At 34.3% G+C, this 16,470-nt stretch overlaps 1 protein-coding gene across 2 annotated transcripts; it reads right to left on the bottom strand.

Annotated features, from left to right (window-relative positions):
• Positions 1-846: 846 nt before the first annotated feature.
• LOC126975038 (uncharacterized) lies at positions 847-15,617 on the bottom strand. Of its 2 annotated transcripts, none has more exons than XM_050822821.1 (13): positions 14,907-15,617; positions 14,696-14,827; positions 13,549-13,665; positions 12,464-12,614; positions 10,992-11,184; positions 10,042-10,190; positions 8,289-8,418; positions 6,500-6,644; positions 5,429-5,506; positions 5,250-5,285; positions 4,766-4,850; positions 1,467-3,420; positions 847-1,062 (listed from the first exon to the last, which is right to left on the bottom strand). In XM_050822821.1, exons 1-13 carry the CDS (start codon positions 15,507-15,509, stop codon positions 921-923), a joined length of 3,915 nt encoding a protein of 1,304 aa, XP_050678778.1. In that variant the 5' UTR covers positions 15,510-15,617; the 3' UTR covers positions 847-920. The 2 variants fall into 2 exon arrangements, with proteins under 2 accessions (XP_050678778.1, XP_050678779.1); XM_050822822.1 differs by having other exon boundaries at positions 847-1,050.
• Positions 15,618-16,470: the final 853 nt, after the last annotated feature.

The following is a 16,470-nucleotide window of genomic DNA, read 5'->3' as shown; positions in this document are numbered from 1 at the left end:
TCTATTTACCTAATTGCATGCTTGTTCAAAAATTTATATAATAATATAATATTTTCACGGTGTTTGTCCGCGATGAAGTCCTAAATCCGAGTAGTTTTATTTCGAATTGTGACCCGTGAAAATTTTATTTTTGTACGAATAATTCTGAGTAAATTTTTGTCGCACAGTTTGACAGTTCTGTTGTGACATTATTAATTCATTACAAGAACAGGGGAAAACGAAATAATTATTGTAATTATTGAACTTCTACAAAGGAGATTGCCCAAAAATGGATGGACTCACAATTGAGGTGCTGACTCCACATAATGTGGGATAAGGGCTTTTATGGATAAAAATTAAGATTTTTAGTAAGTTTCGATTACCTAAAAAAGACTTACATGAGTGTTTACAGAGTGTGATGTTGCCAAAATCGATTCCAATACAAAAACACCGATTCAAATCAATAAATGTCAATAGTACCTATACTTATTTACTAAACTGCAACACTCATAGAAATTGCTGGCTTTATTTCCGTCACCTTATTACCACCACACCACCCATTTACAGGGAAATCTATAAAATGTTTTATTTTATTTTAAATTGAATCCCCTGTTCAAATCGTTGATTCCGATCGGGAGATAATGGCAAAAATTGAGTAAATAATTACTATATTAATTTCATCTTGACGCATGAGAAAAACATAGGCGACATATGAGCATTCTCTTTTTGTAATCAACACAAAAGATTTTAAATTTTGTTCAGAACCAGGTTACCAGCTAGTAGTATATAAAATTTAACTATTGATCATCAATTTCAATTTATCACAAGTGAACCGTGTGAATGATCCGTTTGTAATAAAAATGCCGGTCCAAATTTAAAATTTAATCATTATTTACATTAATTGATATAATATGATTCAGTCTGTCAATCAGTATTGGGTCCTACAGCTTCCTGCGAGCGCGCGGCCGGTGGTAGGAGGGGCGAGGCACCCGCACCCGCTCGCTGCTGTCCCCTCCCTGCGATATGTTCTCCTCCAGCGGGTCCGCTCGCGGCGTGAACAACTTGCGACGGCTGCGGGTCACACTACAACATATTATTATTATCTTATCTTTCACCATTTTATTATTCCGGCTCAAGGACCAGATTCCATCTTCATGAAATAAATTAAAAAAAAAACATTCTCATTCTATTATCATTTACTCTGTCTCTTGAAGACATAGGCTGTGTTATGGCTTGCAATACATGAATGTCATTGCTTATGGCGCTGTCGTCGGGCGGTCGTTCTTTTCCCTGAAATATGGCCATGGCTGATCCATGCACCATGCACGTGAATGGGCGCTGCTAGAGGTGAATTCTCATTCCAGTCACCGAGAGCACTTGTGGTTGGTAGTAAAATGTTTAAATGATGTATCTCTTAAAAAATCACTTGATAAATTAAGTATTGAACAAGACTAACTTAGAAGGGAGTTTTACGATTGATATTATACCTTTTAGAAATACTTTGCAGTTCAACATTGGGTGGCATATTTTCATCCTGAGGCTTCTCAGGCGACTTGATGTCTGTAACAACCTTCTCAGGAGCAGGTTTCCCCATCGTCACATCACAGAATTCACTTTGCAGATTCACAATATCCTTTAATTGATCTTCTCCATTTGAATTACATTCTTCACTTGTTACATTGTTCCGTCTGCGCAGCCGAAGATTGCGTTTACTCGTTCTAGATTTACTTGCACATTTTGATTCGCTCTGCAATAAAACCTCATCAACACCTTTATTATCTTCTTTCAAGTCTCTCAATTCTTCATTTTTTAGCTTCATCTGAGATTTTTTACGTAAATTGTATTTGATTGCACTTGGTTGTTTGATATCGTCATCAATAGTTTCATGTGAGTCCGAAACAAGATTTTCGAATTCTGTAACTCTAGGTATTGTTACATCTTTGTAAATATTTTCAAACTGTTCCAATGTATTATTAGCTGTCATATTTTGCTGTGATATTTCACTATTTGGAATTGTTACATCTAAATCTTTCGCAGTTTTTTCAATTACATTTTTAACTTTTTGATCATCATCTATTACTTTAGCTGATTTACGAACTACAATAGGTACTTTAAATAATTCTTCAGCTTCCGATTTTTTAATCGTTGTAAGAGTGTCAAAATTATCGACACACATTTCTTTTTCTTCAACAATATCAATGCAAGCAATAGATTTACCAACTGTTTCTACATCTGTAATTTTTTCTTCAAGATCTTGAGATGGCGAATCGAAACATTCAAAGATATCCACAGAACCATCAGACGCACGAGAATTATTGATTTTTTGTATTGGTTGTGGACCAGGAGCATCTCTGCAGGTTTTAAGGGACTTTGCAAGAAGTTTTTTGATCATACTTGGCTGATAGTCCGTGGGCACCTCATCTTTTACTATTGAAGGGGATCTATAATCATCTTGTTGTTTATTGACATCAGTTTCAATAATTTCCTGAATATTTTCAAAGTACAGCTTTTTACCTTCATTTGTAACGTTGTTTTGAGTTTGTCCATTATTATCATCAAAAAAATGACGGTTCTTGTTTCCATTATTCACTGTATTGAATTCATATGACGCTGCTGTTTGACCACTGTCCATTGTAGCTATTTCCAACTGTTCAAATGTGGCTAGTGAAGTATTTGAATTGTCCGGAACAAAGTTTAATGAATTTACATCATTCTTTACAAAAGTTTGTCGCTTTTCTCCAATTTCTTTAGTATTAATATCATTTATGACCTCTTCCCTACTGTTACATAATATATCATCTGGTCTATTTCCTAAAACGGCGATGGGCTCGTTACAAAAAGAATCTGATACTGATCGTTGTACGTCACGTTGTTCTTCTTCTCCTGATTTTTCTCCTAAATTCGGTTCCACTTCCACAACTTGGTCGTCATAACAAGATTCGTTATTATATGTTTTAACTAATTCGGATTCTTCAAATGAATTTTGCGACGTTTGATTTTGTACGTCACGTTGTTCTTCTTCTCCTGATTTTTCTCCTAAATTCGGTTCCACTTCCACAACTTGGTCGTCATAACAAGATTCGTTATTATATGTTTTAACTAATTCGGATTCTTCAAATGAATTTTGCGACGTTTGATTTGCATCGAATGTCTTATCTCCACAAATTTTCTTACATGTACTTATAATGTGCTCGCTAACTGCAAAGGCACAGTCGTTAAAGCTATGCTCCTTGATTGTATCACTTGATATCTCCAATACATCTGAATTATCAGAGCTATCGGCACAACTTTCATTCATAATGCTTTGTCTTACTAGTCTAGACCTATTGATTTCATCTTTGTGGAATGTTGGTTCGAGACTTTCGTTAATATTGTCGTCAACTTCTTCTTCACTGTTGGTGTCTGATAGGTCACTTCCAGTTCTTTCCTTTTCTTCATTCTCTGAAATAATTAAATAAAAAATGATTTTCTTAACCCGTATTAAAAACTTACGTTATTATTTTAATAAAATTTATGGTAATTCGATCAAGCTATAATGGCCTTAGAAAAGCCGTCAAATCTAGCTAAAGACCTATCAAACTTGCGTCCCTAAGCTCTAAAACTTAGGCGATTTTATTAAATAGCAAATGTCAAATTTTTTTAATTACATTCTTTAATTAACAAACAAATATGGTCTAGTGAGGCTACTGTAACTTAAAAATATGCGATCAAAAATGTGCTAACTGCTATATCGTCGTCTATAACACTCTGAGATTAAATAATAAAAAACAATAATAAGTAATGCAATTATTACTAATGCAATTTCAAATAGACACAACAGCTTTTATTTTAGCTGAAACAGTAGTTTTTTTTCCAACAATGTCTAAAATAGATGTAATAATATTCGCCGAGGTAAGTGCAATTATATTGATAATTGGGACTTGGGACCAAAGAACACAATAACTGAATTAATGAAAGTTCAAATCGAAAATGACTGAGGAAAATTTGTGTCAGAGTAAAAGGATGGCTTTGCCGATCTTACATGTTAAAAGAGTTCAAGAATGCTGTAGCTTGCTAGCTTGGCTTATTCGTGTGAATCGCGTCAACCTGCCTGCCTAGGTGCTACGTTCCCTGCCAATCTATAATTCTGCTCTAATATGTTTATTCGAAATTTTCTTAAATCCGGTGCAGAAACAAGGTAATGAAAATTTACATCCAAATTTCTAGAAAACTATGGAGTTTAGAGAAAATCTACAAATATAATATTATTTTTTAACCCATTGTAAAAGGTAAAAAAAAATTAAATTAATATTTTAAGTGCAATACATAATGATAAATGTATCTTACGTTTTTGTAAGATGTATCTTACAAAAACATCGACCATGGGATCAGCACTTATAACAACTAACTTAAATGTCACAATAGCCACTCAATGCAATTTCGAGAGGCAACTGTATCTGTAGCTAAAGTATGTATCAAATGTAGCATTTTCGTGAAACAAATCATAAAAAAGAACTACTTTACTACAAAATCTACTGTCGACTTAAGAATCAAGTTGAAAAACTAAGTATTTAATATTTTTTCGATTTAAATTCTGCCCTTGGTTGTTATGTCAAAACCAACAAAAATATGGTGGATATAAAATGTCATAATTTTCTACAGAGACTAATAGTTCACATATGTTTCTTTGAAATCTAAGAAAAGCTGTTTTAATAAAAACTATTAAGATTAGTTACATTTTCTCGGTTCAATACAATACATACAATCTTTACATTATCAAGAAATATTGTGCAGTAAGGTACCATACCATCTCTTTCTGCAAGGCAAGCCCGTAAATGCTCCGCCTCAGCTTCAGCCCTCTTCCTTGCCAACCTCTCAGCATTCACTTCTTCCTGATTAAAAGAAAAATACAAAATTTTAGAATGCAGTCTTGAGAAGCCATTAAGTATAATAATAGTTTATAATTATATGTCGAAGGACCCGCTATGAAACTAGCGAACGCGAGCCGACGTGTCACGACTCACGACTCGAGCTCGGACATGGCCGTAAGAGCGGACGGGTCTCAGTCTCACACTGGAGTCACTCTCGTACCGAGAGGACGTGTCTGTTCGATCCACAAAATTAATTTGAATTCAAATTCAATATATTCTGTAAAGTATTCATAACTGTTAATCTCTATGTGCGTAAAGTCCTATTATCCAGCCTGAGCCGACATATATAATATAATACTTAACTTTTATCTAGACAAGTTTATTTCAATGTCGCACTTCTAAAATAAGTTATATAATCACCTGTAGAATCGCGATCTCTCTTGCAAGCCGGGTATCCTGTTAAGAGAAAAGAGAGTTAGTGACAGGGACGCAATTTATATTAAGTATTTTTTAGGGACAGGCTTAAATATTCAAAATTTCGGGTTTGCACTTCAGTACCGCAGTTGAGCCTTATAAAATGGTTTAATAAAATGACATACCTTACAATCCACCGGAGAAGTGAGTTCCGAACGCAGTTTACTTAGTTGGCACTCGTACTCCTCTGTCAATTTTTCCATCTGTCAACAATGCCATAATTTATTTAAAATAGTACCATAGGACAGCCATTTTATTACGTACATATAATAAAAATAGAAAATAATATAACCGTTAATGCCTCTCCTCCTCTAAAGAAAAGCCATCTCCAGTATTTGTCACTCGTTTCTGTATGTTGCTATTCGCCAATAATAATAATCATTTATTCAAGACTAATAATAGGTATGTGGTACAGAATTTTTTGTGCCCTACCCTTCTAAGACTGGAACATTTTCAAAAACGATTTCTGTGGCATGTGGCTTTTAGTGCCGGCAAAGCCAAGAAAATTTTTTCTTACAAAGAAAGGCTGGCTTTCTTCAAAATGAATACATTGGATGAACGTAGGGAACTTTTGGATATTCAGTTTACTCATAAACTACTGGACGGCTGTTTCGGCGGCCCCAAGTTGCTAAATAAATTTAGCCGTAGCTAGTGAAATTGTTGGGCAAATCAGACTTATCTTGTCTCAAGGTGACGAGCGCAATTGTAGTGCGGCTCCGAATTTTTGGGTTTTACAATAATCCTAGCGGCATTGCATTATAATGGATAGGGCGTATCAAATACCATCAGCTGAACGTCCTGCTCGTCTCGTCCCTAAAAAGCCTAAGACTACCAGCAAGAATTCCACGTAAGCCTATTACTCCATTTTGTCGTTCACTTCGCCGAACGATCCTAGGTACCAATTCCCTAGTCCCAAGGTTATGTAAAATATTAAATAATTATAGCGTAGATGATATTGCCGTTCTTGCTGATTCTTAGCCAAATTCCGCAAGACCATTTGCACGAACATTGGTAATCTTTACTAGTGTTATAATTGGTAAATTACTTTTAATTAATTACTCATTTATTAATAAAAAAAAACTGTTTAATTCTGTATTTATTTGTAAGTAATCACTACATTTAATTCCTGTTTTTTAGTTGTACTTTTTATATTTGTGTGTATTATTGTGATTGTAAATAAACCTAATAAATAATACCTTTTCCTTGAGCCTATTGATCTCGGCGACGTAGAACTGCGTGGTCGCTTCGCGCGCCTTATTCACCAGCTCTCGCGTGGTGTCAGCGTTCTCCATCAGACTCGCCTCCATCGATGCCAACTGCTCCTCGTACAGCCGCTTAGCACTGTTTCAACCAGACAGGATGACTTAGAAATTCGATCTGGATATGTAACATTAATTTGTTCCAAAGGAACGTTCATCCACATAGTCATAATGTGGAATGTCTTTACTTGTGTGGTGTCCAATTTGAATCACTAGCTAGTAGCTACCCGCCCCAGCACAGTAGTGTTCCGTTTTTTGCCATTTGGCTACTGAACTCTAAAAATGAAGTGTAATTAAGAAAAGGGTGTGTTTTCATCTGATCATTACAATTTTGATAATTTTCATACAAATGACATATAATAATATAAATTAGCCGTCCATGGGACAACCAATCACTACTGTAAACGAAAGCCCGCATTGATTATAAAGCAAGGATTGTTTTGACCTTTGATTTATATTTTTAATTTGTTTAAATTTTTGCTGTTATTTAATTATTTTCACACCAACTTAATATGTTGTCAAACATCTAATTGGGTACGCGGTGATGCCGTTACCTAGTTTTACTGTAAAAAAAAATACCAGCTGCAAAAACGCGCTATTTATTTAATTCTTTGATTTATATACATGTAATACTCAAGAATACAATTATAATAATAATAGTAATAAAATTTATTGCCTTGAACTTAATTTAAGTATACAATATCAGCTTATTACAAACATACATAAAGACAAAAGGGAGTAGGCTCAGCTTATGCTGCTTGAAATAATATTTTCATGCAGCGCAGGTTTTCAGCCATTGCCATCTCCCTAAGGTGTAAGGTGGGATACATAGTAAAGAGGGCAAACTAATAACGATTACAATGCAGATCTAAACTTTTTCTAAATGTATCAACCTCTGTATAAATTATGAGTGTGAGTGTGTGTGTTGTATAAATATATGAGTGTGTGTCAATGTGTCAGTTTAAATGGAATATGAAACGAGTTGCAAATGTTATAGTTAAATCATGAAAAATATTTATACAAGGGAAGTTCTTTCCATACACAATAATTAAAATTTTCAGCTTCCTGTTGTTTTTTTAACAACGCCATTTTATATTTACCCTTAAACTGATTTATATTTTGGATTATATATATTATATTTATTCGATCATGATTAATACAATTGCGCATGTCGAAATACTGATTGTGAATTTCACGGCGCTGATTTCTGCATATGTATAAACTACGTTTTATTTTTTAACGCTATCTACGATTAGAGATTTATTTTTCGACAGCAGTATTTCGACATCTGTGTATTATTTCGACAATTATCGCATCGCTCCAAAGTTCTCTTTACGATTAAATATCTTAAAAGTACAATGGATGGTTTTACAACACTTATGCCTAGTTTGGATTATATAATTAAAAATTTAAGGATATGTGAAATTAGCGCGTGGTTGTAGTAAATCTATAAAATCTATATCTAATAATCTATAAAAGTTATTATGTATATATATCTTAACAGGGAGAGGTGCTCAGTGCATTGAGATCAGGATTGCATCTCGGTTTGTTATGATATCGGTCTCGGTATAGGTCAAGCAAAACAACTAAGATCATATCATTACTACCGGCATCACAGGATGCCGTCTAGATTATGAATGAAATGAATCCTAGAAATCCCATAGCTATTTAATATACCTACAAGATAGTACTAGCAAAAATAGACAAACAAGGATGTAAAACTCACTGGATAGATTCGAAATGCAGCCGTTCATTCTCTGCTCTTAGTCTCATTATTTCCTCATCGTAGTTGTAGGTTGATGTGTCCCGTGTGTCCTCCAATGAGCTTGGATATTCATATGTTGTATTGTTCATCTCTAAACAAATAACACACATTATAACAGTTCAGTCAATCTTTGAAACATAATAAATTATTTCATGGCTCTCTATACATCCTGATGATATTCTATATGTTATATTTTATTTATTTAATAGGGTAACTAACAGATACATCACTATAGTAAATTAAGAAATTGAATATAATATAAAAATTACAATATTGGATGTATCCTAGAATAGTTTCACTGATATAACAAAATAATACAAATATACAGACATGACAACATGTACACTAAAATAACTTTAATACTTCCTTGCCTACTACACCATTGGAGACCTGGGAATGGTCTTCACACTTACGTTGCCGATACCCCCTACAGGTTAACTTCGACTTTCATGTAAAATATTATTTGGTTGTCTTCAAGACCAAAATAAATATACTCTTACTGGCTGTGATTGTTACATCATCATTCTCATTTCAAAAGGGATGCTTGATAGTGGTTATAAATATTTAATTATTTACGTAGTACTAGTGTAATAGTCGAGACTCTAGAGACTTACATTTGTTAAAAGACTATTAATGGCTATAATGGTGTATAGTCTTATTTATTTATTTATAGGACAACCAGTAGTTGTTACATTCTAATACGCTTAAAATATATCAAATATTAACAAATAATGAGTTGAATGTACAACAAATTAAGGTGTCACAACATGCACAGCCTTTGCTTCCGTGACACCAAGAAAACAATTATATAAAATAAAGCAAAAATTATAAAATCAAGATACAAATTTGAAAAGAAGAAAAAAAAAGAAGAAGAATAATATTAATCAAATTTTGGTGCCTAACAATCTCGTAATATTTTTCTTAAAAGCAGGTAAAGAATCTTTAAAAATATCTACTTCACCATAGATGGAGTTATAAGTTCTTGATAGACGTGGTATGGGAGAAAATTGCATATAAAAATCATTTCACTAATGTATACACTTATACAGTATAAACTTTATGTATACATTTTTATCATACAGTCACTGTTCAGTCATTATCTATAAATATTAATAGTTTTATTAAAAATGGCTGTCCTAAATCCTTCTACTCCACAGCTGAATATCTAACGGCCGTTCCCAATATACTATCTACAGAAAGATATAAATTACTACCTTTACTGTCAGTAATTAGCTGTCCCAATATAGATATAAGTCGAGATAATAAGTCATTCTTATCGCCTTATATTGGGAAGCGTGAATTGCAATTTGCATGCAAACTTCTATCGCAGGTAAGCTATACGTCATCCCATTGACAGACAGCATTTACGAATAAGGTGAGTTACCGTCGATAAGTTTATTGGGACAGAAAAGTCAACGATAGTTACGACATTTATCTCAAGTAAGCGATAGACTGAATATTGGGAATGGCCGTTAGTGATCCGCCAGCCTGGGACTAGATTATGATTATTTTATAGCAATAACAATGACAATACAATATTGTATGTTTTATTATTAAGAGCGCAAAAAAAGAATGATGGGAGAGTTTCTTGCGCCGTTTCTTCTCTCGTTTCCGAAGCGGTGGTAGTGTTTGAAGTGACATCAAAAAGAATTATATAGGAATAAATTTTGAGATAATAAATGCCTTTTATGCCTTTATTAGTGTGAATACTTACGTATGTCTTTAGCGACTGCTGCCAACTGCAAAACATGTTTGTTCTCCTGCGCGTATTCTATTGCGGGGTTCAGGGTTACCACCATACTGACGGCCTCACCTCGGGACCCAGACAGACCCGTACCAAGAAGCCGCGTTAATTTTGACTCTCTGAAAAAACATGTGTCATTATATTATTATCCCCATAGCACTTTTGGTCCTGTTTTGCCATCAGTATGTGAGTGTGATTAAACATATTCATGTTATAAAGATGGTCCAAAAATTGACAATACGATTTTTAAATATTTTTTATTATTTGAGAATTATGTCTACTTACATTAATATTTCTGATAATAATTCAATTTTGAGCAAGAAATTAGTTTTTAGAAAGTGCAATAATATCTGAAATTCAATTATCTGAATTAAGTTAATATTTAATAAAAGCATAGCAACGAAATGTACATTTTCAACCAATCCTTTAATATGTTTGTTTTATATATACTATGACATCATTTTTAAAGAGCTTTCATGTGTCTGTGTGTACTGGCTATTTTTAAATACGCTGATTATTATTTCGGCGTTTTTTTATAATATATAAGGACCTGTATAGCCGAGTGGTTACCGATCCTACCTACGAAGCTAGACGTCCCGGGTTCGAATCCCGGTAGGTGCAAGCATTTATATGATGAATATTAATGTGTGTTTCCGAGTCATGCATGTTGAAATGTATTTATGTATATTTATATGAATTTATGTATGTTTAAGTAAGTAGGTATATTGTATTAAATATATCGTTGTCTTGTAACCCATAACACAGACTATATATGCTTAACTTGGGGCAAAATAATTTGTGTAAAAAGTGTGTCAATATTATATTATATTATAACATAGCACTTTGAACTTTCAAAAAAAATATGCTTTTTTAAGTAATATTTCCGCAAAAAATGACTGATGACTCGTTGTTAAGCAGACCTGTATGGTACAAGCAAGGCGCGCGAGCAGTTCTGCTTCCGGCGCAGCATGTGGAGGCAGCGTTCTAGCACGTGCAGGGATGAGTTGATGGCTCGCGACTCTTGCATGCGAGTTCCTGTGTTGCGCGTGCGTCGCGCTCGCTCACACCCCGCCAGGTCACACAGTCGCACCGACGAGCTGACACATGATCCATCTACAAACATTTATTAAAATCGTTTATGTTATCTACGAACCTAAGATTTTAATTTAATACACCTGCAAACCTTTACCTTTAATATTAATAAAAAACTATTATTTGTATGTGCTACCTATTGATAGGTTTAAGTCAATGCCAAGGCCTAAACAAAATAAAACTTAATATTATAAAAGACATGGCTTAAAGGTTTACGTTACCAGGCCATAAAATCCAAAAAAAAAAAAAACAGCCACTGACTTCAAAGCTATAATAATAATAATATTGACACAATTTTTACACAAATTTCTTGCCCCAAATTAGGCATATATAGCCTGTGTTATGGGTTGCAAGACAACGATATATTTAATACAATATACTTACTTAAACATTCATAAAAACATATAAACATCCATGACTCGAAAACAAACATCCATATTCATCATATAAATGCTTGCACCTACCGGGATTCGAACCCGGGACCTCTAGCTTAGTAGGTAGGATCGCTAACCAATCGGCTATACAGTCGTCAAATATCTATCAATATGTTGCACATACAAATAATAGTATTTTATTAATATTAAAGGTAAAGGTTTGCATATGAGGTGTATTAAATTAAATCTTTCATTATTTGATACTTTTCAGTTTTTTAAGTCGGTTTTTTTAATTATAGTTTTTTTTTATACTTTTTATTGTCAGTTAATAATATATAATCAACCGGAATGAAAACTCCTAAAATAGTTGTACACAAAAAACAATTATGATAACTACTGGGCCAAACTATGTAAAATTTATGGGACCAAATGGCATCTATTCCGCACCGAACTAAAGAAGAATTACGTAAATCAGATCGTAAATCTCAGAGTAATCAGTGTACATTAAAAAAAATACCGATTGAATTGATACCCTTCTCCTTTTTGAAGTTGGTTAAAAAGTGTTTTACTATATAATCACAGAAGGGGAAACACATATAAACAAATAGGACATCACAGATTCCACTTAGGTACCACTCTCACATGAAAACCCAGGTAGGAGTGTAAGAGCAACACAGTGGTATATTTCTCATAGGATAGTGTTGAGAATGTTAGCTCATTCCACAGCTTTGTAGTACGTGGAAGAAAGCTCCTTGAAAACCGCACTGTGGAGGACCACCACACATCCAGATGGTGAGGATGATATCCTAACTTGTGGCGTGTCATGCAAAGGTGGAATTCGGCGACAGGAATCAGGTTAACATTGTTATAAGTAAATCATAACAACTTCTTGATATATATTATAATTGAAGAGACAATATCCATACCAGTTTCTTTGAGCAGTGTTATTGTAAAGATACAGTGTGATCTTGATGATTCGGCATGAACCCCTGTGGCTGCTACTTGCAGGTTAAGTTTGCCAGCAACCATAACATCATATGCCTCCTCTCCAGATCTCACAAATGCTTGAGTAGCACCCTGGAAATAAACCATAAATAAATTAATAAAGAATTAATTATTTCCCTTTTTTTAATTGAAAAATATAGGAACCCACAGGACAACCTGACCAACACTGATTACTAAATAACATGATGGTCGGTTATATCTTTCCATTGTTAAAAAGAGTCAAGTTATATGAAGAAAGAATGGTGGCAGGGCGACAAGCTCATTTTATTGATAGCAGCTTTCGGGATTGGCCAGGACAAGAATCCTGTGCAAGCTTGTCTCCGATTGCCAAATTAATGCAGCTCATGAAACGATCCATTGACATTTGCATAGATAGATGCAGATCATGGTTCTCAAAATCGGATGAGCTCCGGTTTTAGACACCAACAAGTTGAGTCTAAATAATTACATATTGGGATTTAAATACGTAATTTTATGAAAACTTTAAAGTTTCAACCTTAAGTTTAGTTCGAATACGAATTTGTGATCATTTTTTTTTCAGTTTCTTTGAAATAAGTTGTTGTTGTAAATCTGCTGTAAGTTTCATTAAGTTTTTTTTTGTTTTTCAGGCTTTTTAGTCAAAACAAAATTCTGAAATATATCATATTGATATAATTTCATTTTTTGGACCAATAATATATAATAATGTTTTTTTCCTTTTTTTAAATAAATTTAACATGTTGCAAGTTAAAATGTTCACTTTTGCATCTATCTCCTAACAGAAATATGGCGAAGTACCAATACATGTGTTTATTATAACATCCTAATAGCAGAATAACTATATTCAATTATTTGAAGCTGAGACAAACTTAACAAATCTAAGATCATAAAAAAATCTGTCCAAATTAATAATAATAATAACACATTATTTAAACTAAGTCATTATAAATAACATTCTACCAAACATGTCACTTAAAGACCCATCTTCATCCAATTACTACAAAATTTCTGTACAAAAAAAAATTACCTTAACATAAACATTTCCATTAGAATCTTCCCTTATAGCTAAATTTGAAGTGTTGCGCCTTTCCGATATAGTCAGTAAATCATAAATTTTCTCATTGTATATCTCTATAAATGATACCTGAAACATTTCAAATGATGTATTTAAATGCCAAACACTTAATTAATAATCTTAATATAAACCAACTAGCTGTGCCCCGCGGTTTCACCCTCGTTTTTCTTGTTTCCGTGGAAATACTGAGATAAAATATTGCCTATATTATAGCCTGTACATCATTTTGTTCTATTGTCAATAGTTTTTGCAGCGCACGCAAAAATAGGTTTTCCATTTTACACCTTGTGTTACAAAATAGCAATTTTATTACGGATCCCTAATTTTGAAAAAAAAAACATAGCCTATAGCCTTCCTCGATAAATGGACTACCCAACACTGAAAGAATCATTCAAATCGGACCAGTAGTACCAGAGATTAGCGCGTTCAAACAAACAAACAAACACTGCAGCTTTAAAATATTAGTATAGATAAGATATAATTATAAAGCAATCTGCACCTAATAATTAGAGTACCAGACACCACTCTTACCATTCTTCCCAGCCAAAACACTCTTGATAGAGTGCATAGTTGTGTTGTTGTGTGGTTTTAATGTAATGTGCCTCATAATTTTTGGCAATCTCTCTCTCTAAGAGGTCTTTTGAGTAGTCATGTATGGTACCTCCCACACCAGATTCAATCTGGTCAGTGATTGACTAACCAGATTGATAAATTACCTTCTTTATATATTCATTAATTTGTTGAGAAACATCAATATATGTTAGATACAGTGTTTGGCACGAACAATGAGTGTATAATTTACTACATTTATATCTAACTTCTCCATTCCGGGAAACTCTGATCACATGTAATAATAGATTACTTATACTAAGGATGATTTAAGTGAATGTATCTGAAAGCTATTGAAACTACAAGACCATGCAAAATAAACCATCTTATAAACAAAATAATAGTCGGAACTTGGTGAGCGAAGTCTGCAGCACAGCACTTTCAGATTCGGTATATCTGAAAAATCTAGTGCCCTGGGGCACTAACGATTGCAGAAGGTTAAGTATAACATTGAATATGATTATCAGACGGTTTAATGAAGATGACTTACCCAAACGAAATAATTAGAGTCATTTGTTATATCTAGATTACTTATAGTCATATTACTGCTGAGTTGTGTGCTCATCCTTCTGTATTTATCTTTGAGAGGAGCAATAGATACTTTTCTCAATTTCTTTACCCACTGCAACAGAAATATTATTTATCTATTTATTCATATAAACATAGATGTAAACAGAATTTTTTGAGTTTGAAACATTTACCTGTAGTTCATAGACCTGTTGTGAAACATTTAATTTATCTCCTCCTCCTTCAGCTGGTTTATAAACAGGATATTGTGCAGCATTTATTATTTTAAACACATATTCCAATGATCTTGGCACTAAGCCTGGTGATAATACTGTGCCCATCAATGTGAATGTTTTGCCAGATCCTGATGCGCCGTACGTAAGAAGAGTAAAGCTTCGACCTTCAAGAAGTTTTTTGAGATTATCTTTGACGACGTGCTCAAAAATTTCTCCTTGATCAGTATCCGGACCAAAGATGTGAGAAAATGTGTACATCTTTGAAACGTTATGCTGGGTTCTTCTTCCATGACCAGCAGTAGTTGTGTCCAGCGATGTAACTAAACACCGATCTGAACGCACATCGTATAAATTGTTAGGTTTATTACAGGGCTTTACACGTAAATACACTTGAACTAGATCAGACTCTTCAAACTCCGATTCTTCCTCGAATAGATCCATTAGGTTTCTACCCTTTTCAGGTCGAGGCCTCATAAACGGATTGGTTATTAGAGGTGGACGAGCTTCTATAAACGATGGAACATCTCGATTTGATAGGCTCTCAGTGACACGATCGTGCATTTTATTTTTGAATATAATATTGTATTATTTTTTGAGACATTTAATAATAAAATAATGTTATATAGGCCAACTTCACAACATATTCAAAATAATACCTACATAAAACTCAACCGACATTATTTAAAATAAATTAATTTTAAACTGACATTCTTGACTTTAAATTTCGAGAATGGAACGTTCAACGTAGTAAGAGAAATAATATACTGAATACCTACTACAGACTACAGTAACTTCTTATTTATTTTGGCTCTTGCTGTAAAGTTGGCTAGACAAAGTGCCATAGGCTTACAATATACTAGTGCTTAGACAAACAGAGCTTGTGAGAGAGAAGAACATCTCTAATGCGTGCGCCACATTACGTGACATCCTTGCCTTTAATCTCAGCGACATTCTTGGTGAGAGCTTCTTTGGGTACACACTCGCAAGGTTGCTCTGCTGCGATACGGCGATCGACAATCGTGAACGTCGGTCCATCTTGTGGGGGGATTACCAACACTACATCTTCCAGTACGTGATCGCCATTCAAGGACTTTACTGCCCCAACGGCCATCCTTCCGCCGAACTATGTGCCCTGCCCACTGCCACTTCAGTTTCGCAATCATTTGCACTATGTCGGTAACTTTGGTTCTCCTACGGATTATTTCTCTCTCCTCTCTCCTCTCCTTATTTCTGAGTCGATCTCGCAGGGAAACTTCGAACATAGCCTTCTCCAGCCGCCCTCTGAGCGACCATGAGCTTTCTCATAAGGTCCATAGTTAGCGACCACGTCTGCGTGCCGTAAGTCATCACTGGCAACACACACTGGTTGAAAAACTTCTTCTTCAGAGACTGCGGTATTTGGGACGAGAAGATTTAACGGAGCTTTCCGAACGCTGCCCATTCGAGTTGGATTCGACGAGTGACCCCTTTCGCGAAATTGAAACTGCTCAACTGGATTTTTTGTCGGAGGGAGACGTACTCG

Source organism: Leptidea sinapis, chromosome 34 (genome assembly GCF_905404315.1).
Source record: "Leptidea sinapis chromosome 34, ilLepSina1.1, whole genome shotgun sequence".
Lineage (NCBI taxonomy): Eukaryota > Metazoa > Arthropoda > Insecta > Lepidoptera > Pieridae > Leptidea > Leptidea sinapis.
Note: the sequence above shows the minus strand (reverse complement) of the source record. Positions and strands in the feature narration are given on the sequence as shown.